This window comes from Euprymna scolopes, chromosome 41, assembly GCF_053919585.1.
Source record: "Euprymna scolopes isolate OS-2025 chromosome 41, ASM5391958v1, whole genome shotgun sequence".
Taxonomy (NCBI): Eukaryota; Metazoa; Mollusca; class Cephalopoda; order Sepiida; family Sepiolidae; genus Euprymna; species Euprymna scolopes.
This window is the reverse complement of record NC_136522.1, coordinates 21,963,981-21,990,930: the sequence shown is the minus strand read 5'-3', so window position 1 is coordinate 21,990,930 and position 26,950 is coordinate 21,963,981. Positions and strand designations below refer to the sequence as shown.

General features: G+C 32.7%; 1 protein-coding gene across 1 annotated transcript in view; it reads right to left on the bottom strand.

Annotated features, from left to right (window-relative positions):
- Positions 1 to 26,950, bottom strand: part of LOC145266410 (nuclear pore membrane glycoprotein 210-like) — a 203,385-nt gene that overhangs the window by 17,053 nt on the left and 159,382 nt on the right. Inside the window, exons 32-39 of the mRNA XM_080122073.1 lie at positions 25,421 to 25,576; positions 23,474 to 23,565; positions 15,189 to 15,366; positions 11,679 to 11,851; positions 8,682 to 8,766; positions 3,046 to 3,178; positions 1,148 to 1,281; positions 474 to 597 (exon numbers count right to left, since the gene is read on the bottom strand). Coding sequence (XP_079978199.1) covers positions 474 to 597; positions 1,148 to 1,281; positions 3,046 to 3,178; positions 8,682 to 8,766; positions 11,679 to 11,851; positions 15,189 to 15,366; positions 23,474 to 23,565; positions 25,421 to 25,576 — 1,075 coding nt within the window. The remainder of the gene's footprint in view (positions 1 to 473; positions 598 to 1,147; positions 1,282 to 3,045; positions 3,179 to 8,681; positions 8,767 to 11,678; positions 11,852 to 15,188; positions 15,367 to 23,473; positions 23,566 to 25,420; positions 25,577 to 26,950) is intronic.

Sequence of the window (26,950 nt, the reverse complement as noted above, 5' to 3'; positions counted from 1 at the left end):
AATGATCAAAATACTGATTGGCAGTTGATAAAATCACTTGAATAATTTCAGATAAGAGTTGGAAAATTAGTGATTAGAAGAAGATTGATTGAACATTTAATTTGAATATTTGCTTAGCAATACTTAAATAATGGAAGACACTAGTCAGTGTTTTAACATCAATCATTTACAAACCATTTTTGTTACTTAGGCTTAGAAAATCACCTTGGACCTCTCATGAAAAATTTTACAGACATTTCTAACCTGGTAGAGAGAGTGAATCTTGTTAGCCAGAATGCATGATGAACCATAATTAGATTCATCTGTAGGGAGTGGAGAAAGGCATCTGATAATCAGATGTTCACATGTCGTTCTCCATGGACGAGAGGGTCTATAATTATTTTAGTAAAAGCAATTATGAGGATGAAAAATGTTAAAATTAATCCATTATTTTTATGAAAAAAAAAAAAAAAAAAAAAAAAAAAAAATCTAACCTATAAAGGAATCCCCGTCTCCAATTCGAACTGGGAAAAGATATTCTTTATTTCTATTTAGCACGTTTGATACAAATTCTGTTGTATTTTCCACAATCAATTTTTCAATGGGTTCCACTTGAATCTGAAAAAAAAACAACAAAAAAACAAATGAAATAAAATGCTATTTGTGAGTAATGAGACACAAATATGGAGAATTAAATTGAATGAGAATGCTTCTGTATAGACAAACAAACATAATTATTATATAATTACAAGAATTACTTTGTAACGAGGATGTAATGAAGTCATTAAATGCTGCTTTCAAAAATGCTGTTTCGATACAAGCAAAACAACAATGCAAATAGTTACTTACCTCTTTCGAAATTTTTGAGATGAGAACTGGTTATCCACATGTCATATGAAATGGAGCACCATTTACCCCTCTTCCTAAAATATATAGAAATGTACCCTTCTTCCTAAAATGTAAAAATTTAACCCCTCCTAAAATATCTACAAATTTAACCCTTCCTCCTAAAATATCTACAAATTTAACCCCCCTTCCTAAAAGATCCACAAATTTAACCTCCTCTTCCTAAAATATCTACAAATTTATCTTTCTTCTTGAAATAATACAATTCCATAATAATTTTGTTACCCGTTTATGGATCTCTAAAAATTAAATATGAAAATACCTCAGTCACCGAATTCAAATCAGCCGATATGTTATAATTGATATGCGTCTTTCCAATGCCCACAGCTGTTGCAATACCCGTTTTGCTGTTGGCTCTGATAATGGATGTAGCACTGTTCCAACTTCCATGGTGCCCTGTACGAAAATAAAAACAATTTTTATTCGCAGAATCGTTTTTTTTTTTTTTTAACAAAATTAATTTATAAAATATAAGAAATCATGTTCTTAGTCACCCTATAATTGAGGTTGCATAAATCGTCAAAAAAAAATTCTGAGATAATCTACTAAAAGTGTTTACCAGATTAAAATGATGACTACCAACTAAAAATGCACCCAGAATAAAGTTCTTTCACAAGACAACATAAAATATACATTCAAAACAAGGCAGGTTTTGTTTGTTCAATCATCCCCTTTTGCATTTGATTAAGTGAATTTGAGAAATTTTCTTTTTAATAAAATTATCACCATTTTGGATTTGGTTGGTTGTTTTTGTTTTACGGCATATCAACCCTTTCATTTTGGATTTGATATTCATCCTGTTACTATATATATATAGTAAGTTATAAAATATACATGGCAATTAAGCTACACAGAATATTCCGTGTTTCATCAATGCTAGGATTCATCAGGTTTCATCCTAGCATAGATGAAACGTGGAATATTGAGTATAGCTTAATTGCCATATATATTTTATAACTTACTATATATACTACGTATTGAGCACTGCTGAAGTAAATACTTAAAGTTTACACACAAATTTATAATTTTGTATATCAATTTATGTGATTAAATGAAGTATTCATATATATATATATATATATATATATATATATATATATATATACACACACACACACACTAGTGCATTGCCTGATCATAAATGTTTAATATAATATTTTAATTTATGTAGATTTTGTATTTATTATTAAAGCCAATTCTCTATTGATTATTATATTGTACCCAATAGTAGTGATTTCAAAAGTTGAAATTTTTTTTTTAGAAATATTACTTGGATGCCATTAATTAGAAAAAAAAAAAAAACATTTAGTGCTCTGGTGGTATTTGTACTATTTGAACTAACAAATGGATACTAAAACTTTAAAAATTAACTCCCTTTAATATATAAATGTATAATTTCTGCATGCGTAGAAGAGCACATTAAGTCATCTTACATCTGACAAGTTCAAATTTTGACTCCTTAGCAGCTATTTTTACCAGCTAAAAACCAAATTGAATTTGTTCCACAGTTTCAAATCCCCTATATAACAACGTAGAAGTCTAAACCAAAAATTGACAGAGTAGTTTGGTAGAAACCATTCTGTACACACACACAAAGTCACTTATATATATTTCTTCAGCAGTGAACAATTGTAGCTAAGTTTTTTCTTCATCTCCTTTAGCCGTCTGTCTTGACGAGAGAAAATTATCTATAACACCATAATACAGTACGTATGCAGGGTGTGCCTTCTTGAAATGAACTCCGTTGTTTCGCAAATAGCTTGCTTTTATGCAGCTGAGGATCATTTAATTTGTATATGAATGCCAAGAATTAATGTTACTTTTGTGTAACTTTTGAGCATAAAATTAGTTGCGTGTTGTCATTTTTGTTTTGCTATCATTAAATAACTGGACTTCACAAAACATGCAGACAAATGGGTGTTTCTGAGGTACCAATTTTCTTACAATATATATATTTAATATAGTAAAAATGTACTTTCGTATAAATAATTGAATTCATTTAAAACATATTGTAAAAACAAATAAAATTATATATATATATATATATATATATATATATATATATTGTAGGAAAATTGGTACCTCAAAAACGTAAGGGGTAATTCTGGAGAAGAACCGAGGTTAAAATAGTCAATTTGGGGAATGGGGTACATTACAAACCTTTTTCAGAAACAACAGGGACATTAAAACAGAGGGTCTGTCCAAGCTTGACATTGGCAACTTCTGGGTGGATGATCTTCTTGACAATAATGTTGATGTAATCGCTCATCTTTGGATTAGCAGCATTCCACACCTTGAAAAAAAAAAAATAAATAAATAAAATCACATCCTTATTTATGATTTGACATTTACGTAGGTGGTCTTCTACATAATAAAGGTGATTGTGTGCACGAGGCAGATTGACACAAATTTGAAATTTTGTAGGGAGTTATCTTTTATATAACTAGCAGGGAGACCCGACGTTGCCCAGGATTGAATAATGATCAATGAATATTTCACACTCCTATATTCTTGTCATCATCAAAATCCGTGAAATCGCACAGGAGGAAGCTTCACATGCCTCCACGCAGTAACATACTCCAAAATGTATGTTATTCTACATTGCACTCTAGAGAACCTACTGTTTCTTTTATAAAATTATTTTATATAAACTTTCCAGTTAACAAAAAAAAAAAGAAAAGGAATTTACGTGCGGAGTTTGAACCTACATACCACGTCATGCAAAAAAATAAACACACTATCAACTTATCCACAGTAGAATTTTCACGGCTTGTCCTATCATTGTTGCTAAGCAATGACATGGAAAAAATGGCGTTACCAATGACAGCTAGATTAAAATAACAGTTTCGATTATCAGTAATTATTGGGGGTATTCTGAGACAAAACTTAACTAGGATCACTCCTAGACTTATACACTAAAGTTCTGTAAATTTTACAGAAAATCTGTTCAGCCATTTCGGAGTCACACACACACAAAGTTGTATTTATATAATTGTAGAGATTTAGTAAATTACAAAATTCAGAATTAAAATTTTAAATATCATAAAAAATCATGTCATATTCCATAAATCAACACTTAATGTTTTATCCATATGTACACATACAAACAAAATGAGTCATTTATTATCCCAATTGTTTTAATTCTTTAACTAAAAATTTTCATTATATATATATATATATATATATATATATATATATATTAGCAGGGAAACCTGATGTTGTCCAAGATTGAATGAGGATCAACACACTCCTATACTTTTGTCATCGAAATCCGTGAAATCACCTAGCTTTTAATCGAATCAATTGATTACCTGCTCTAGTTAAGATCCCCACCTTGCAGTGTGATAGAAGAAAGCTTCACATGCCTCCCCCAGTGACTTGGTCCACAATACATTGTAATCTACATTGCACTGTAGAGAATCTACTGTTGATTTTATAAAATTATTTTTTATATATAATAGCTTGCATTAAAGTTTAAAATGCAAAATTCAAGTATCATGGTTCAATTGTGCTTTAAAAAGAAACGTTTATTTCTAACGCTCCCCTGTCTTATCAAAGAACCAACTGTTGTTTTTATGAAATTATTTTTACATAATCACTTGAATTAAATGTATAAAAATCAAGTATCATGGTTCAATTGCAGTCTAAAAAAGTAACATTCATTTAGAATGCACCTCTGCTTTATAAAAAAAAATCTACAGCTGATTCTATAAGTGGGACCGTTCTGCTTGTACAGTGATAAAACTTCTCAAATACACTTGGTTGTATGAAGATGTTAACTTTTGTCAAAATTGGACCTCCTTTAATCAAATTTTTTGATTATTGATACTTATTGGACGCATTCTGATACAAAACTTGCATAAAAACGCTCCCAGACATATCAAGTACCTTTGTGTTAAATTTTAAAAAATTGTCCCAGTTGTGTCAGAGTTCATAGAGAATGAATTCACACACAAAGCTCCTTGTGTGTGTGTGTGTGTGTGTGTGTGTGTGTGTGTGTGTGTGCATGTTAGGAAGTTTGAATTGCTTATTCAAGGTAGCAAAGAGAGACTCTCCTAACTTCCTCATAAAATTTTTTCTTAATTAAAAAATCTACTTGACCAATCGATGTGATTTTTGTAATATGATATCATGGCTTCATACATATTTTTCTTTAATTTTGTTTTTTAATATAGAGGAAATTTTGGACAAGAACCAAAAAAAAAAAAAAAAAAATCAATTATCACAATTGTTTTGGTTCTTTAACTTTTCCCTATATATATATATATATATATATATATATATTTGGTTAAAATTATTTTAAATATCTTTGCTTTTATGAGTCATTTAAATTAGTGATGGGAGGATTCCAAAATTTTTCCCTGATTTCGATACAATTACTGATTCTATTCTAAATTTCCAATTTCAATTCTTTTAAAAGTGATAAATATTTAATCAGAAATTTGTTGTTTTTTGTAAATTTTTGCATATATTTTCTCAAATGTTTTCCTTGTAATTGATTGAAAATTGTAAGATAACAAAAGATTTATTTTAATTATAAAACAAAGCCAGATTGTATCAGTTTGTCATTAGTGTACAACATGTTACTTGAAAGTTTTCATAGACAGTTGAAAATAGCTGACGATTGGTAGGCAAAATGAGAAAACAATGTAAGAACAACATATTTAACAATGCCCCCCCGCCATTGTTACAAACGAATTTCTAAATAATGTTACTATTTAGAAAACCATTTTTAACATGGAGAGGCCATGGGCTTTGTTAACTATTCTATGTCTTCTTCCTTTGAATGAAGTTAAAATTTTATTTTAATTATAAAAATTTGGTGGGTTATTAAATTGATTTGCTTTGCTGAAAACAAAAACGAGATGCAAATAATAATAATTATAATAATGAGAAAGTTTTGTTAACTATTCTGAACTTTCCTTCTTTGAAAAAATTTTTTTTTTCCTCACAATTATATGTATTTGGCCAATTATTAGATTGATTTGTGTCAGTGTAAAAGAAAAACAAATTAGATACCACTACTACTACTACTAATAATAATAATAATAGCAACAGCAGCAAATATATTAATCCCTTAAGCTAAATCACTTCCTCAAAATGGGATTCTACATTTTTAAATGATTATATGGTGAAAAGAAAAAAATAAATGATTATTTATAAATTCCGCATACAAAAACTGTTTTGCACATAAAATTAACGTATAATGATACTCATTTCTAGCCCATTCTTGCTTAATCGCTCAAAAATCGAAAATTAAACAAAATACTCATACAGCATAACGTTTCCATCGATTGTTACCATTTATTTATGTGTTTCTATCAGCGTTTGTTTAATTTTCAATTTTGAGGGGTTACTGAACAGCCATTTTTAAAATTCTAACTCAAAGAGAAGACACTAAGTTTGTTTTGGAACCAAAAACACACTTTAAAAGAAGTTTAATGACAAATTTATTGAGGTATGTAGAAGTAACATTTATTTGTTACATATTTGTTTATCATTTTTCTTTTTCTGTTAATTACAGCAATAAATGTCCCCATTCCATTCTTCTTACATACATATAATTTCCTTTTTAATTGAGAAAATCTTCAGAATGTTTTCTCTTTATGCATTTTATCCAAGATTCTGATAAACTCATTGGAGATTTTCATCTATATTTTTCACTTGCGTCCAAAGGGAAAACCATAAGACTTTAATTATTTTAGAAGAAGCTGATGACAGATACCGCCAATGTACAGCTGACACCAATGAAATTTAAAAACCTCATCGAGAGCACTTAAAACCTTTTAATAATCAAGTAAACTCCCTTGAGTATATATAGACATTTAGCGAATAAATGCAAAAAATTTACAAATCTCTTGATAAATGACTAATATAAATAAAATAAATTAAACTCTGTGAAACCATGTTAAATCTGTAAATGAGATTTATAACCCATTCTGTGGCCCTTCTCAGTCTTATGTTGTAAATGAAAAACTTCTAACTGGAAAAAAAAAACAAAAAAACAATTAGTGCTTGTTTCATTTTTTATTGTCAAAAAAATAAATTTAAAAAATTAAAAGAATCGGTTTGGAATCAGAAATTAGCCCATAATTTTTCTGATTCCGATACCCCAAAAAGTTCCGATTTTTCCAATTTCCGATTCATCGTCCCAACACTAATTTAAATTACCCTCCAACCTTGAAAGACAAAATCTGGCAGCCATGTTTGATTTTCTAAGCTGCCTTGGAAAATGCAGTTTGCTGCTAATTTAAAACAGATTTCTTTAACTTTTATACTGTTCAACCCTATAATTTTATCCATATAACTTACAAGCTAAATGGACTACTGAATTACTTTAAGTATTTTTTTTATAATCATCCTGAAGCAAAGATCTGCCATTTTGAAACCATTTAACAATCTGACTTTTATGAACTTTCTTTTGTATTGCCATCCTTTGAACATAACTTGAGCATTAGATTTCTGAAATGTTTTTAGCCAACATAATTAAAATGAAGTAATAAGTTTTACAATCTGCTTTTGATTAAAATATATTGGTTCTTGTTGAGAATTTTAACATATAAAAAAAAAAAAAACGAAAAGAAAAATCCATATGATCTATGTACCCATGATGAAATGAAAATATAAAATTATGTAAATTCATCAAGTCATTTTATTAAAAAAAAAAAAAAAAAAAAAAAAAAAAAAAAAAAAAAAATGATCAAACTTGTGAAATTTATATTGTAACTAGCCTAGCTAGGTGCCCAGTGTTGCTTGGGTGTTTGGAGGTGTATGTTGAGCAAAAAAGAAAAAAAAAAAGTGGTAGTAGGCAGGCAGGCTTGAATCCGTGATGCAAAGGCAGAAAAAAAAAATGGAAGAAAACCTGACGTCTTACCCCTACTCCATGATGCGACCGGAAGTTTTGAATGTTGAAATTAGTAAAGTCATTCCAACAGATACGATGAGTTGTAAAAATGGCAATGCAAAAAAATGACCCTCCTGATAGAAAACTGCCCAGTTGAGGGTGAAGGAATTAATGTTTTAAATCAATTTTTCGATATTTGTCGTCCGAAGAGGCGGGCTTCAAAACGATATTGATCTCATGAAAATCTGTCGCCTCTGTCGAAAGTTTTAGGCAGACATACAAACATTTAAACAGATAGGTGAAATTTGTATAATAGATGCCTACAAATTCCCATTAATCGTTTAAAAATGATTTTCTTTGTGAAAATAAATCATCTATTTTATCAATTTACCTAATTTTTGGCGATATTTTTGCTTCATCATGGGTATCTACATCATACAGATTTTTCTTTATTTTTGTTTTTTAATATAAGAGGAATTTTGGATAAGAAGCAAACTTCCTTTATAAAAATGTTCATGTAGATCTTTTCTTTATTGGTAGAATTTAAGGTACTTTTTAGGAATAAGATTCCAAGAAAATTTCAGTTATCAATCCTAAGTTTCATCGAGCAAACGTTAATGACATTCAAACAATCTACCCAATATGACTCAAACTATCTTTGTTTTTTGATTTTTTTATTAATTTACTTTTCTTTTTTTTTTTTTCAAAACCCTTATCCTAAGCTAGTTTGCAAAGTTAATTTAGTTCAGTTCATATTGTGGAGAAGCCTAGGAATTTGACCCAGCTTTCTCTATTCATAATCGTCACCACCACATCGCAACTGCAAATTTCTGGATACTTATTCCTAAAAAGCACTGAATTAAAAAAGAGAGAGAAAAAAGAAAAAAGGGGGAGAGATTATGTTGTAGATATCTTTGTTCAAAAAATGAAAAACGCTCATTTTTTACTTTACCTGTAGAATTGTTTGTCCAACGTCTGTCGTTTTGATTGTAAATGAATTGTTGTCGGCACCAGGCATGATTTGTAGAAGATCATATCTATAAAAAGAGATTAATGTTATCAATACATACATTGCTAGCTGGGCTACTTCCTAAACAAGTTCATAATGTTGCCACCTTTAAAAAGTGAAAGGGGTTGGATCCCCAAAAACTGACCAAAAACCATATTGTTATAAAAAAAACAAAAACTACATCTCTGAAGTTATGGGTTTTGAAAAGTTTGCATTTTGGGAGTTAAGCTGCATTAGATGATTTTAAACGGATTCAAATTTGGAGAATCTGTATAATTGTGACATTTATCTATGGTAAACATTAAAATGAAAAGTAAAAAAAAAATATTGGGGTTTCATGTTGTCTCAAAGGAACCCTTTAATCTATAAGATACAAGGGATGTCCCAAAAGTAATGCCTCCATTTTTTATTCTGCTGGAATGGATTAGAGGAGATTACAAATTGCATTGTTACTTGTGCATTCATGACATGAAAGTTTTATCTCTGTTGCAGATATTGATGGTGTGAGACTAAGAAAGCAACTCCCGTCATAGACATGCGTCAGAAGCAGAACTGTGTCATTGAATTCTTTGCAAACGTGCATTGAGAATAATGGTGACTATGCGTTGTGTAGCAGGGTACATATTGAGACAACATAATAACGGGAACTACTAACGCCCGAAAGTATCCTGTACCTCTATAAAGCCACCATTCACCCATGTATGGAGTATTGTTGTTATATTTGGGCTGGTGCATCTTCTACTAGTCTCTTGTTCCTAGACAAGGTTCAAAAGGGAGTCGCCAACCTGATAGGTCCTGAACTGTCATCTAAGCTTCAGCCTCTGTCCCACCGGCGAAATGTAGCATCCCTCTGCTTATTCCACAAGTACTTTAACAATGAATGCTCTAATGAACTGCAAGCACTTGTACCCCCTTGACGTAAATAACCCCCGACAAACAGCAAAATCTCATCCCTTCACAGTAGAGATCCCTAGATGTACGAGAGCCACTCCAGTAGTTTCTTCCCTAAAACCGCTAGACTTTGGAATTCCCTTCCGGGTTCCTGCTTCCCCAACTGTACTGACATGCAGAAGTTAAAGTGTAACGTGAACCGACATCTTGCTGCCCATCTCCCCACATAGTACCCCTGTAGCTTATGTCTCTGATAGTAGCCCCCTACATCAAAGTGGCAATGTGCCTTGTTTGGGGTAAAAAAAAATCTCAGAACGAAGCATGATAATGACATTTATATAGATTACACACACAGGAGATGCAAATTCATTATTGAAGGAGGGGAATGTGTAATACAGTTCTTCTACATCAGAGGAGGGGGGGGGAGAATCATTACTGATGATGGAGGAGGCGGACACATAATACTTCATGCAAAATTTGTTTACGAGATGATAGACAAAACACATTTACCTTTTCCTTTTGACGACAAAGACAACAGTTTACAAATATTAGATGATTCTTTATTCATACCAGCTGGATGATTGATGATGGTCAGGGATTCAAGCTTTTACGACTACATGGTCTCCTCTTCCTCCTTCTCGCCTCCAAAAGGGGCATCCACTCTCACTAAGTCACTGCCCGACTTTTGTCTGCTAACTGACTGTTTAACTTTGAACCCTGTTTCAATATATTGGAAATCTCCTTTCTGGATGACGTCAGAGGCATGGCATCGCCACGGGGAAATTATTTACATGAATTTTACCTATGTATGTCCAAAACACAACTTTGGCAAGCAAAGAATACCCAATTTGAATGGTTTCATTTATAACCTATTTATTTGAAAATCTAACCTATTTGTTAATCATTATTTCTAAACTCATATTGTCCATTCTTTTAACTGACATATTTAATATCCAGTTATTTCTGAAAGAAAGAACAATCGACTGCATTTCTAAATTAAATATCTATGTCTGACATATATAATATTTGACAATCGTTCTGCATTTCTAAATTAAATATCTATGTCTGACATATATAATATTTGACAATCGTTCTGCATTTCTAAATTAAATATCTATGTCTGACATATATAATATTTGACAATCGTTCTGCATGCCTAGAATTGAATATCTATGTCTGACATATATAATATTTGACAATCGTTCTGCATGCCTAGAATTAAATATCTATGTCTGACATATATAATATTTGACAATCGTTCTGCATTTCTAAATTAAATATCTATGTCTGACATATATAATATTTGACAATCGTTCTGCATTTCTAAATTAAATATCTATGTCTGACATATATAATATTTGACAATCGTTCTGCATTTCTAAATTAAATATCTATGTCTGACATATATAATATTTGACAATCGTTCTGCATTTCTAAATTAAATATCTATGTCTGACATATATAATATTTGACAATCGTTCTGCATTTCTAAATTAAATATCTATTATCTTTTAACACTTACCTGCTGGGTTTGATTCTAATCTTTGCCAAATATCATTTTCAAACATATCTAGTCTAATTACTGGGGTCTGTCCCTTTTTACATATGTAGAAAAATATATTCTGGAGCACAAAAAGTGGCTTGTTTTAATGGTACCACTCCTGTCTATGTAGCTCTTTATGTAATTTCAAAAGTTAGGAGTGGCTGGAGTAAATTCGTGAAAATCTGTCACTACTAACAAGCAAAGCATTACTATTGTTGATCATGGAAAGAGTCTAGCAAGCGTGTGTATGTGTAGTGTGATGAGTGAAACCTGAGTAGTGAAGATTGAGGATATGCATTGCATGGAGAGAAATATGAGAATGATACGATGGATGTGTGATGCGAGTCTTAAAGACAGGCTTAGATTTGATGATTAAATCTGGAGAAATGTTCAGAAAAAGAGCCTTCATCAGACGGGTCTAAGCATGGTTTTGGGGCTCAAAAGGAAAGTAAATAGGAGTTCATTCGTTCCAAATGTTAATAATGACGGAGATAAACAATTCTCACCTGCTACACCTTGATTTTATCCGGATGTTGCTTGCTAGAAAAGTGCGTCCAATCTCATCGTGTAAAGTAACTTTTAGCCTTAGTGTCACTCCGACAGGGAGAGCCGGAATAGTTCCAGATGACGTCTTGAACATGGTGTTGGCATTTAGCATCAAGTAAGAGGCTGGTTTTACCTGAAAGGGACAAACAGAGAGAACATAAAAGTCAATCTATTTTCATTGTATGAAAATGTAGCGGAGAAATAGAAATCTGTGCTTTTTACAAATAGATATCTATAGATTTGCAGTCGTTATGTAGCCAGTTCTGACCACGATGGAGAAAGTTGAAACAAGTTCTGACCTTTACCAAAATATACAAATAAAACTGCATAGAATTTTATCTGCAATGTTATCTAAAAAGAACATGTGTATAAAAACAATCCTCAGACTATTTCTGAACTGAAGTGGTCCATCACAGTCAAAATCCAAAAGGGAGTGTGCCAGAGTTAATGACAATTTCACATGTTGTATTCAAGTGTGCAAATAATTGATTTGGTTTAGCAGCAGCTGGTTTAGAGTTCTTCATAACAAGTTGAAAGCTTGTCATAGGTGTATCCATTTATAATATAAGTAACACTTACTGTTTGTATGTGTGTATTTTGATTTTTTCAAGGGAGATAATTACATGAAAACTTCCAGTGTTAAATGGCGCTGATGTTATAGAAAAATGATAGTGCACTTTGAATTTGGGTAAAAGAAACTTTATTCATTAAATCTACGTTTAGGTTTAGGCACAGATAAAGAGTGGGGGGAATTATTGATAGTGGTTGCAGCTAGACGAGTGAAATGGAACACATACATGAAATCCGTTGCCAAGGCTGCTGGAAAAATGGTGGGATCCTTCTACTGCTTCATTAGATATCTCATTGCTGATGCAATTCTCTACCTGTATAAGAGCCAAGTACGTCCAAAGAGTACTGTTGCCACATCTGGGCTACTAGGATGGTCTTATCCTGCCTTGACAGAGTTCAAAGTAGACTTCGTAGCCTAGTGAGGTATGCCCTTTTCTCTTCCGTGCAACCTCTTTCCCACAGAAGAGACGTTGCGAGTCTGTATCTGCTTTATCATTATTTTTATGGCAAGTGCTCGTCTGAACTCAAATCTATGGTCCCCCTCACCAAACATTCACAAAAAACACTCATCTAGCTGAAACCGCTATCAATAATCCCCCCACTCACGTAGATTCCATGAACAAAACTTGTCTTAGAACTGCATGCCCGTGGAACTCTCTTCCGTTTGTCTGCTTTTCCAGCTGACTACAATATGGTCATCAAGATCAAAGTGTAGTATCTGTTCTTCAGATGCTGCCCTTCATTTCTTGTTCTCTTTCGGTGGAGGAGAAATCCTTCACGACTGAGACAATTTTTATTTTTGTACCTTTTCCCCACGTTAATAAACGACCCTGGTGTCTAACTGTCCCGTGGGGAGGTATTGTAAATAGGTACAATATGGTCATCTTCAAGTCCAACGTAAACAAGTTCTTGATAAGCTGTTCCCTTAAGTAATCCAATTTATCAAATTTTCACTACTAATGATTACTATGATATTGTCCCATTGACTATTATACACTCATTAACCCTTATCCTTGAGTGGCCTCCAGGCCTTGATAAGTGATGATTCCTATTTACATATAAAAAAAAAATACTTGGAGGGGAGAGGGGAAGGAATGTTGATAGTATCACACTCCAATGAGCGAGGCTCGAGTAGCAGATCAATGCAAATATCATGTATGGATTGTAGTGTAAAATGGTGACGGAAGAAAGATTTTTTTTCTTTCTCTTTATGTAAAGGATTCAGTTTTGCAGCAGATGCACATCTCAGGACTAGTATTTACTATAGTGGTTCGAGTCTGTTGTAAAAATCATGTAGCAACACTCAATTGATAAAATGAAATGGTTTTTGCTCAGAATTAACTCCATCTTAAAAACAAAAAGTAAAAGAAAAATCTGTATGATTTATGTAGCTGTGATGAAACAAATACCATATTCCAAAAAGCACATAAATTTATCAAGTAATTTTATTTTTAAACAAGAAAATCATATTTTATGATTAACTGATATGCAGCTATCTTGTCCACCATTTTGAAAACAATCTAAAAAATCAATATAATTCAAACTTGTGAGATTTATGTTGCAATGCCTACAAATTCCCAATAATCGCTGAAAAATGATTTTTATAAGAATAAAACTATTTGATCAATTTACATAATTTTTTAAATATATTTTTGCTTTACCACAGATATGTACAGAGATTTTTTATTTTCACTTCTTAATATAAGACGAATTCTGGAACCAATGAAATATTAAAAATAAATATTTTTCTAAGACACAAATGCATTGTTAAATTCATGTTCAGTTAATCAACTAGCACTTATCCATTCGTTTTGCATCTGAATCCAAAACATTTTCTCTGACAAAATAGAGAAACAATGTCAAAAGACACTTAACTGAAAATGTTCCAGATCAGTTTTGCAGATTTTAACATTACAACTCTACAAATATACAGCTATTGATGGAGCACCTGATCAGAATGAAGGTACCCCCCCCCCAAAAAAAAATATTGTCAAGTATCCTCCATCTTTGTTATGTACCAGAGTACGGATGCACATATGCAAATGCACACGAATTGCAAAATTGTAAGGAAAACACTATAAAAAAGAATGTGTGCACAAGCAGATGATGACGTTCAAAAGGACAGAGGTCAGAGAGGAGACGATTACAGTAGAGGCATGGGTGATGTCACATCCGTAACAAGAAGTTAAAAAAAAAAAAAAAAGAAAAAAAGAAAGAAAAAAAAGAAAAAGAAAAAAAAAGAAAAAGAAAAAAAAAGAAAAAAAAAGAAAAAGAAAAAAAAAGAAAAAGAAAGAAAAAAAAGAAAGAAAAAAAAGAAAGAAAAAAAAGAAAAAAAAAGAAAAGAAAAAAAAGAACAAAAAAGACAGAACAAAAAAGAAAGAAAAAAAAGAAAGAAAAAAAAGAAAAAAAAGAAAAAAAGAAAGAAAAAGAAAAGAAAAGTAAAGTTATTACTTGTCTTATGTTCCTTGTGGCATACTCTGCTATAATGTGTTAGATCTACGTATTAACCTATTAACGACAGTGTTACAGTTAGATGAATTATGTAAAAATCAAGAATCTGTACAAAATTTGGAATGGAATCCTTTATTTAATCCACTGCGGTAACTTGCTGTTCTCTCATCAGCTATGATCAGAAAGTATTAAGTACTTTGCAAGCATGTGTAATGTAATGAATACAAGTGCTAAGTAATAATCAATTCTAAGTGAAAAGCTTCTGAATTTTCGCTTGTTTTACGGAACATTAACCTCCAATAACGTCCAAGGTGAGAACAGTAAGTAGTCTGAATCATCCAAATATAAATTCTTATGTAAAAAAAAAAAAAAAAAAAAAAAAAATTTTTTATTTTATTTATTTTTTTTTTTCAAGTTTGTGCATTTTGGATTGAAACTAAATTGCTTACCATAACATTGAAGACCATGGTCTGATTAATTCCAAATGCTCCAATAGAGGTGATCGTTAAGGTCACTTGGCCTTCAGCGGAACCTGCAGACAATCGACCAGTCGGAGACACGGAAATGGATGCTGCTCTGACACCTTTACGTTCATTGATTTCATAAACAAGTTTTACAGAACCATCTCTGAAAAAAAATAAAACACAAAAGATTGGATGTGGATATTATTATCAATAAAAAAAAAATATATAAAAATATAAATGGATTCAAAGAACAGTATGTAAACACACACACACATTATATATATATATATATATATATATATATATATATATATATATATATATATACACACACACTGTTTTAACAAAAACCAAGACTTCAAACAATGGATTGATAGCAACAAAAAGTGTATTTCATTGTTAATTACAATTGTTTCAAGACCATTCAGACTTATTGAATAAAAAACACTTTAACAATAAAACATTATGGAAAACATTTCCTTCAAAAGGAAAAGAAAACAAGCGAAACTATTTTACCTTGCAAGGTATTTAAAAAAAACAATGGGGAAAGAGATGGCTGATTAATTTTAATGCATCTAAAATCAAGCTTCATATCTTTATATCACAAAAAAAATACCTTGCAAGGATGCGACAATGCGAAAATTTTCAAACGCCATAATGTTTGAATTTGTTCAAATGGTCTTGAAACAATTGTAACTAACAATGAAATACACTTTTTGTTGCTATCAATTCATTTCTTTGAAGTCTTGTTTTTTTTAAAACAGTATATGAATGCTCAATTATGAAATATGATAATTTTGTAGCTTATAGTTTAAGTCATCTCTTTTTGGCTTAAAATTTATTGGTATATGAACGATTACTGAATTATATAAACGCAGTAAAATTCAGAATACTACAAATAAAACTATATATATACATATATATATACACACACACACATATATTCACACATACAGATTTCCAATGTCCATTTTCAAGGATTTTAAGGTTTTTCCAGTCTTTCTCCAGACAAAATTCAAGTTTGCAAAACAAAATTTTATATAATAATGATATAATAAACCAAAAAACTTAATTGACAACAGGAAAAGGCATTTTCATTTGTCTTTTTATCTCATGAAGTAGTTTTAAAGGCCACACAGCTATTTACATTTAGTTCTCTAACGCGCAACAAAACTGGTTGACTATTTACAGCTTACATTTGTTTTGTGTTGAACGCCAGCCATGTGCGATTTCAAGGCTCTTTCACTTGTTTTGCTCAAAACAAATGTCTTTTTACATAAACAATAATATGCCTGTCAACAATCATTTACATTCCCTTACCCACTTATATTTGGTGAACCAAGCGCAATTAAATGCTATTATTTTACCCATTGTAGATTGGTATGTGCAATGTTCAGTTTACTTTTAAGTTTTGAATTTCCAATATTGTGGATACCAGAGTTACGTCCCTTTATCCTGAAACTACCAGATGTAATTATATGAAAAACATCAGGTCGTTTTGTGATAAAGGGAAATAACTCGTATCGCAAAAGTATGATGTAATTTCAGAACATTTTGATTTTATTTCAATATTAAAATATTTTAATGGCATTTTTATTTAATACTTAAAACATTACAAAAAAAAATAATATGGTTAAGCTTAAACATGGAAAAGTAAAGGACTAGTAGTTAAAACTGGAAAAGAAAAGGACAAGATATTCTAGTAAAAAATATAAATTTATAACTTAAAATATTGCAGCATTAAGAATTTTTTTAATATTCAATTTATAACATATAATAAATTCTTAATACTGCAATATTTTAAGTTATAAATTAAATTTTTTACTAGAATATCTTGTCCTTTTCTTTCCCAGTTTTAACAAGTAATCCTTTACTTTTCCATGTTTAAGCTTGACACTTACTTTTCATGCTCGCATTTTTCTATTGTAATCCATGATTTTTCCAAGCTCCCAGTAAATTAACACGTTCTTTGTTTAATTTCAGTCTTATTTTTTTGCCCCCATAAACATAACACACACATATGTAAAACAATGTGTGGCACTCGTCTGCTTTCAATAAAATCTTCCCCAATTATCTCCCTTTCATTTGTTTCACTTGTTACTTCTCTTTTCGCAAGAGCAGTGAATTGGTAGCAACAGTAGTTGCTGAAGCGATGTGGTTGCTATGGAAACCAGTCATAAAAAAATGTTGCTCACCTCCTTATGTTTTTTCTGTTTTTAACGATTTTGAACACCAGTAAATTCATCATAACTTGTTTTACTGAACAAAAATTGAAAAATTATTTTTCACAATGTAGCTGAGAAGGTGATCTATAAACTGTAATAATTGTTTGAAATTTGGTAAAAAAATGAGTGAGTGGTGAAGCTTTAAAGCAGTTCTAAATTGACTAAAACTGCCACTTGACCATATATTCAAACAGTTGTGTTTGAATGATATTTATTTTGATTTTATTTTTTAATATTTCCACACAAATCTTTAATGGACATAGTGGGGCAGATTGCTGAAACAATCTTTCACTTGGTGCTTGTATCACGAAGTAAAAGATTCTTATCGAATACTGAGATAACCTGCCCCACTAACACAAAGAATATGATTTTCAAGACTTGAGATTTTTTATATTTTCAAAGATTTTTCAAGGTAGTACTAGAAACAAGGCCTTTTCAAGGTCAAAGTCAAAATTCAAGGACTTTTCAAGCCTGTGCGAATCCTAAAAAGCTACTAGTATTATAAAGTTCTGCTAAAATACTGAACACTAACCAAATACTGGAAAATTTCTCAAAAATAAATACATGGTTTTGTTACTTTGTGCAAAGGTGATATCAAAATTGAAGAGACTGTTAAATAAGTTGAGATACAGTTTGTTTAACGGTATAGCAAACATCTATTTAATACCGAATCAAGTTGTAGAATATAATCCATAATTCTGGCATTCGTCCTTTTTAAGCTATCGACTCCAAGCTAAGTCGAACCCTACGGTCCCAAAAGCTAAGAAACTTTTCTGTTCGTAACTTTTGCAGCCTACTAATCTAAAAACACTAACATGTTTAGTTTTTTATTTTTTCTCTTTTTCCTTATCACAAATTTAACTTGAATCCTGAATATTTGTCTTGTTTTCTATCTTTCTCCTAAATCTTTTTTGTCAAAAACACTATTATTAACCAATACTTTTTCTTATTTAAAACGAGAAAAAAAAAAAGTCTCACATGAAATTGAACATTTCCCAAATTATATTTGCATATTATCTGAACTCAAAAACATGCGGCTTTTTTTTTTTCTTCTAAAGTATGTATTACTTCAAGCTAAAGTTAATACAAAACCCTAAAGCTTAACCAGCTTTTTAAACGAGTTAAAAATAACCAGACTTTTTCAATTTGATAAAAGTTCCATTATAGCATATTCATTATGGGGTGGAGCTGGAATGGTTTAACATCCCAGCTCGACCTAGAAAAAGGCAAAAAGTATTCATGCATTAACATGGGAGGGGAGACTATCCTTAAGTACTATCCTAAGCCGGGAATGGGGCAACGGACTTATATAAGTAGATATTAATAAGTCATTCTCACCTTTTTTTTTTTAATTTTATTTATTTATTCATTTTTTCCCCCAATGGGGAGTAGATAATGCATGTGGTTGTGTTATCGGCAGCTCCAGTAACTCTCGCTTCTCCTTTTTTGTCCTTCAGTCCTCATTTTCAATGAATGATTTTTCTGACAAAGGGTGAAGAAAAAGCTGCTTTCCAGGTCGGTAGTACTTTGTAAAAAGTAGCCTGAGATGTCGGAAAATTTCTGTTTCTATGTCTATCCTTGTGGTCATGTCACTAGTAAGGGTGCTGGAGGTGAACGTTTCATCTGGGCTGACGTTACCCGCCTGATAGTCAGGGACCCGAACCTTGGATTAACCACAAGGAGGCTGTCCTATCAGCAGGTGCAAAGTACCGGGGCTGCTGTATTGCCATTTGGTGAATGGATTCTGGACCATACAGTAGTTTCTGGTAGGGCCTCTCGATGCCATACTAGCGGGTAATTGTTACGGCTTTACCTTATCATGTGCCACAAAAAAAAAAAAAAAAACTTGTCTTTTTCTCTCTGTCCTGCTCCAACCAAGTCTACCGACCTGCTCCACAAAACCCAAAACCTCAACAATCATGACAAATCTCAAAAAAAGAAACATGAATAAACCTAGAACCCCATCCTCCAACGTAAACCCCTACTACCAGGTCTCCTTCTCCAACATCAGGGGTCTACGTTCCAACCTTCCAGAGGTTGAAACACAATTACAGGAGACGAAACCGGACATATTCTTTCTAAGTGAAATTGGCATAGCATAGGGCCAACCACTTTTCTAGACGAATTCATAATTAAAGGATGCTCTAACTTAACATCTAAATCTGACTCCCAAGATCGCCATAAGCATGGAATATATGCCTACATCAAAGATGGCTTTCCATGTGGTAGGGATATCTCCAGAGAAGACCCTAATTTACCTTATATGTGCTTCCGGGTTGCACTAGCTTACACCACTGCATTTATATTTGCCCTCTATCAACCCCCACAACAGTGGAGTTACTATCTTTAAGAGCATATCAGAGAAAATTGACCACATCCTGTCTGTCTAACATTCACATTTGCGGTGACTTCAATGTCCATACTGTGGAATGGCTGACCCACTCAAATAAAACCAATGACGAGGGGAGGTTTTGTCATGATTTTGCTATTGCGTATGACCTCACTCAGATTGTTCACGAACCCACCCGTGTGTCCAATACACCCCGGTCAATATGCAAACCTTCCAGAGCTTTTCCCCTGAGCTGTGTTCATGTTCCATTCTATCTCCTCTGGGATCCTCTGTCCACTCTGTTGCATCAGTTAAGATAAAAATGAAATGTAATAAGTCTTCAGACGTACCTCTCCACTGTACTGTATACTGATACTATGGCTGACAGGGATAGCTTCCGTACATTCATATCTGACCTACCTGTGCATTCCATGTTTAAAAAGGATGTGTCCTCTATAGTATCAGACCTGACCGAATGGTTAATTGCAGGCATAGACCGATTCATTCCATCCAAAAAATTCCAGCAGAAACCTAACAGCCAGCCATGGTTCTCCCCTGAATGTGCTGCTGCCATCGCGCACAGAAATCACTTTTTCCATAGCTACCAACGTAATAGATGTACTGAGACTAAAGCTGCTTTCAGGACTGCCAGCAACCACTGTAAAAGAGTAATAAAATATGCAAGAGAGCTATATGCTCAGTCTGTTAAATCCAAAGTAGCTGAGCAGCAGTTCTGGCAAATAGCAAACAGGATCCTGAACAGAAGCGTGCGTTCTATCCCAACTATCATCAATGGACCTGAGGTCATCTCGTCAGCATCAGACAAGGCCAGACTATTTGCCAAGAACTTTGCAGCTAATTCTACCCTATGCGACAATGACCATCAACTCCCTATATTTCCTCCTATAACAGACAATACGCTATGCAACATACAAATATCTGTGCGTGAGGTCGTCAAGCTAATCAAGAACCTTGATTCCAGTAAAGCAACTGGCCCTGACGGCATTCCAGTTATAGTGCTGAAAAAGCTCCAACCAGAACTTGCCCCCATACTTACAAAACTGTTTAAGCGTTGCCTTAAGAAGTGCTTTCCAACACCCTGGAAAACCTCATCAGCATGCCCTGTATTTAAAAATTCAGGTGAAAAGTCATCTCCCTCTCAGTCTCCTGTGTGTTATGGGTAAGTTGTTGGAATCCATATTAAATAAAGAAGTAGTCAACCACCTCAACAGAAACAACCTTCTTAGTGACATGCAATATGGTTTCCGCTCTGCAAGATCTACAGCAGATGTGCTAACGGTTATATCACATAGGATTAGTGAATCTCTTGACAAAGGTTTCCTTTCCAGGGCAATTGCTCTTGATATATCGAAGGTCTTCGATAAGGTTATGGCATAAGGGCCTACTTCACAAGATTTCCAGTTACGGTATAACTGGAAATGTTTTCTCAATCATTAAATCATTTCTCTGATAGGTTCATAAGAGTAGTGGTTGATGGGCAGAAATCAGAGGCCCACAGTATTAATGCTGGAGTCCCTCAGGGGTCCATCCTGGGCCCAACTCTCTTCCTGATCTACATCAATGATCTCCCAAAACACTTAAATCATTTGTTGGCATCTATGCTGATGACACGACCATCTATGGCAACACATCAAAGGCCGTAAATGACAAAGTTCTCTCTAATTCTCTCTTCTCTGATCTTGAGCACGTGGTACGATAGAGGAAGAGGTGGTTGGTCACTTTCAATGCATCCAAAACCAAGCTTCTATCTTTACATCATCAACACTGATCCCCATCTGCCATCAATTGAAATGGATGGCTCTCGTCTTGGGGAGGCTCCATGTTTTGACAAACTTCTTAGTTTGACCTTTACTCCTGATCTGAAATGGAACATGTACATCAAGTCTGTTGCAAGGGATGCTGGCAAAATGGTGGGATCCTTCTACCGCTCCAGAAGATATCTCACTATTAATGCAATTCTCTATCTGTATAAAAGCCAAGTACGTCCAAGGATGGAGTACTGCTGCCACATCTGGGCAGGAGCTGCTAAAAACAGCCTATCCTGCCTTGACAGAGTACAAAATAGACTTTGTGGTTTAATGGGGGATGCCCTTTTCTCTTCCCTACAACCTCTCTCCCACAGAAGAGACGTTGCAAGCCTGTCCTTTTTTTATCGTTATTTCCATGGCAGGTGCTCGTCTGAGCTCCAACCCCCCCCCCCCTGCCAATCTTTCACGAGAAACACAAGTCTGGCAGAAACTACTGTCAATAATTTTCCCCCACTCTATATCTGTGCCTAAATCCAAACGTAGATTCCATGGGCAAAGCTCTTTTCTTAGAACTGCACGCCAGTGGAACTCTCTGCCGCTTGCCTGTTTCCCACCTGACTAAAACTTGGACGTCTTCAAATCCAACATAAACAAACTCCTGACAAACCGCCCCCTTAAGTAAGACACTCTATCAAAACCCCCAATACTAATGATTACTACAATACTATCTCATTGATTACTGTACATGCAATAACCCTTATACTTGACTGGCCTTCGGGCCTTGATAAGTGGTGACCCCCATGTAAAAAAAAAATCAGAGCACACCACCAGTGAAATTACTCCTCAGAAACACTACTCTTAAAAAAATACCCTTTAGCATTGGTAATAATCTTGATTAACATTTAGCACTGGCTAACACCATAGTTCATGCATGACAAAGCCGCAGTTGAATCTATTACATTTATACATTTTTTTTTTCTTCAGAATTAATAATTTTGCTTATTCTGTAAATTTGTATTGAGAGTCTAATGGAGGCAGGGGAGGGGGCATATGTGCCTATCTAATATTATGACAAGGCCATGTATCAACATCGCCAATCCCAATATTGTGTGCTGTGGTCTTCTCTTGTTGACAGTGTTGTCCATCACTGGGATGGTAACAACTCCAAAGAAAAACACAACACATTTTTCAAATATTCGTTTGGATGCATGTGTGACACCATCATGGGAAACTACCTTCTAAGCACTAAAGTCAACATATACATTCTGTTGAGGCAATTGCTGTCAGTTCATATCAGTCTATTCAAGCTCTTTCAATCTTATCCAAGCTATTATCTGCTTTCAACTGTGCCCAACTCAAAACTGAACTCTTAAAACCAATTGCCAATCCTTAATACATATCTATTGTTCAGTCCTTTGTCATTTTAATAACTGCCCCACCTTGTTAATAATCCTTTGTCTACCATCATAAACCTTTTTTCTCTTGTTTCTTTTTCTCTTTCAAACCCATTTTCCAACACTTAGGTGGGGAGGGGCACCTATAGTATCAAAGTATGGCATTCACCCTGGATTAAATTAGCTTCTTGAATTAGCCTTCTAGTATCCATTTGTGGAGAAAAAAAATGGTTTTGATTTTGTGAAGGATCAGACTGAATAATATGATTGGAGATGAACTTATAGATACAAGACCAACTGATTGATCAGATTGAGCCTCCCCAACCTCCCGTCTAGCTGAAATAAAAGTGAAAGAATGGCTCAGCTATCACATCTATGACACACAGACAGCAGCTATTGATATGTGTGTCATCACAAGACAATGCACTAACTAGCAAGCTTGTTTTCAATAACCAGAACATTTTTGCATGAGGCAATGCTAAAGTAGTTTCATAAACCAAGTCAGTTTATTATAAAGTGGTTTTTACCTCAAGAAACAAATAATGCCACTTACAGATTAGTTTTAAGCTGCATATCTGTGTTTGGTGTGATGAGAATACAGCCATCTTCAGTTGTTGGGGACACTAGCATCAATTCTTCAAATACCTGAAAGGAAAAGACAAATGGATACAATGTCAGTCGTAGTAAAAAAGACTGATTATTCAACTTCAAATTTTTTCTATATCACATGATTAAACTAACCAATCAGAAATCAACTCTTGTATTAGTTATCACAAACCAGCCTAGAGTTTAGGGTGTAAAGCTGGGTAAATATTAGTGTTGGGACGATTGATTGGAATCAGAAAAATCGGAAGATTTGGGGGTATAGGAATCAGGATCAGAAAAATTGATGCCTATTTTCCGATGCCAAAATGATTCTTTTAATTGCCTTTTTTTATTTGATTTTGTTTAAAACAAAATTTTCCATTGCAGGTAATAATAAAATAATCAATATTTATTGATTTTAAAATACAAGTAAAACTAATGATAGAGTATCCTCCACAAATTTTGATGTTGATGAAAATATCTGCATATTTAACATGTGTTTTTATGAAAATCAGGGAAAATAACAATTTTAAAGTTAAATATTTAGAGATTTATAAAGAATCGGAATCAGTAATTGTATCGGAATCGGGGAAAAATATTAGAATCATCCCATCACTAGTAAATATAGTTAAATTCTCTTCAGTTTCAATTTGTAACAATCTTGATTATTTTGGAGATTATTTTGATAAAATTTGGATGTAAAAAAATTTAATCTTTTCTCTTTATAAATGTAAACTCTTTCCACTTCATTATTTTGGCCACTTATCAAGACGACACAAGGGTCACTTGAGGATAAGGGTTAAAGAGCGTGTCAGTTGGACAATGATTGCCTCCACAAGGAGATTGGGCAAAAGTTGCAAGTCCAAACCCAGGAAGACTGTAAGCAATACTGAAATAAGCAGGGAAGAACTAGTGTTATTGAGAGTTCAGTCAGCCATAGATAGGATCCGACAAACACCAGAGTTCATGCATGACAAAGCCGCAGTTGAATCTATTACATTTATACATTTTTTTTTTCTTCTTCGGAATTAATAATTTTACTTTTTCTGTAAATTTGTATTGGAAGTCTAATGGAGGCTAGTTTTGTGAAAAGGCCATGTCACAACATCGCCAATACCAACATTGTGTGCCATGGTCTTCTCTTATTGACAGTGTTGTCCATAACTGGCATCTATCAAGGGAAAGACACAGGTTCACAAGTATATATAAAAATACATAACTCCAAAGAAAAACAAAAGATAATAATGACTCCAACACATTTTCTAAATATTTGTTTGGATGTGTGTGTGACACCATCATAGGAAACTACCTTCTAAGTATTAAAGTCAACACGTATGTTCTGCCAAGGCAATTGCTGTCAGCTCATATTGGTCTATTCAAGCTTTTTCAATCTTATCCAAGCCATGATCTACCTTTGACTGTGCCCAACACAAAACTGAACTCCTAAAACCAATTGTCAATCCTAAATACATCTTCATTGTTCAATCCTTTGTCATTTTAACAATTCTTTGTCTACCTTGATTAACTTATTTCTTCTTCTTTTGTTATATTTCTTTTTTCTCTTTCAAACCCTCTTCCCAACACTTAGGAGAGTGGGGGCGCCTATACTATCAAAGTATGACATTCACCCCGGATTAAATTAACTTCTTGAAAGTAGGAATTTCTAAGGAATTCATATGCGATTCCCAGTTGCACATATATTCTGGCCAGGGAAGATGATAATGTTAGCTTATCCATTTTTCTGGCGATAAAAAAGTAATCCTATCTTCCTACATACATACAGTGCATAGTATTCTCAAATGGTCACCCATCTGGTACTAACCAAACTTGACATTGTTTAATTTTGATGATCCAAGAAGTGAACCAATGTGTTAATGTGATTATATCAAATTCAAAGATTTAAAAGGAGGCTGACCTCAATCTGTAACTCATCAATAAATTCTTTATCCATCACAGCCTGCTTTCTTCCTTTGACCTTTGGTCTGACCTTCAACTGGACAGTGATAATACCTGTTCCCATGGCAACCAATTGTTGACCAAAGTTACCCTCCTTGGGCAAATGAACTCCACTCTGCAATGGACAAAAAAGAAAAATTAGAATTAATCACAGAAGTAATGTAAATAATTTTTATCTTTTATAAGTTAATAATAAAATTATTTAAAATGAGCTGTACCTATGCAGGCATTGCCTGGGATGCAATGAAGTTATTTTAGTTTTTAATTTTTTTTTTTTTTTTTTGCATATGTTTAAACTTATACAGAAAAAGAGGTATTTGTAAAGTTTAATCAAGACATTAAAAAATGAAAATATTGAAAAAAAAAAAGTTATATTGTACATATCCGTTTTGGACTGAAGAAGTTCTCAAAAACATTCACAAATTCACTTAATTTGATTGAATAGTTTTTTTTTATTTTTATTTTTTTTTACAGCAGAAAACCACATTTTTATGACACTGCGCTGGAGACAGCCATATTCGGATTTTTAGAACACGCCATGGGGAGATAACTCTGTCTAAAGCGCACCCCCCTTTCCCCATCTTAAATACTAGCTTTTCTTCCTAAAAATCAAAACATGACTACCTTTTGATCGGTAGCATAACAAATTGTTTTTTTGCTGTAAAAAAAAAAAAAAATAAATAAATAAAAAAATAAATAAATAAATACATGATCAAATTAAGTAAATTTATTTTAGAACTTCATTCCATAACGGATACGTACAATATAACTTTTTTCCCCTCAATATTTTCATTTTTTTAATATCTTGATTAAACTGTACAACTATTGAAAAAGAATACAGATTCAGTTGTAAGGTAGACAACTTCTATTATATTCTTCAAGTAAAAAATACAAGTTATCCCTCTTCTCGATGTTTTTTTTTATTTTAGGTGATTATTTAAAAATGTTTCACACCACCAGTCTTCTCGGTCAGACTACATAATTTTAAAAATAAATTGTAGTGAAATATGTTAATAACAAATGAAAATTGCCCAATCAGAAACAAAGTTTGATTTGTTCAGTTAAATGTAATTTGGGTCTGATTTTGGAAATTCGACAAGTTAACTTTATATGTTAGATAATACTAAACAATATATGTACATGAGAGTTTGTAATGAAAACACTTAAAAAAAAAAAATCCTTATATGTTTGAAGTAACAGAATAAAGATTTCACTCGAAAGTTTTTTTTTAGAAAGCATAAATTATAATTTAAAATGAAAATAAAAATATTTGGAAATATTAAAATTTTTTTTTTAATTCTTATGTGGCTCATACTTTATGATTGTATGCATCCTTTGAATTTGAATTCAATTTTCTGAGTAACTTGTAAACCAGATTGATAAAAGGGTAAGAATTCACATTTCAAACATACTAACAATAAAATTAATAAAAAACTATTTCATTTAAAAGTAATGTATACTGAATTGCAGAAAAATGAGAGTAGCGATT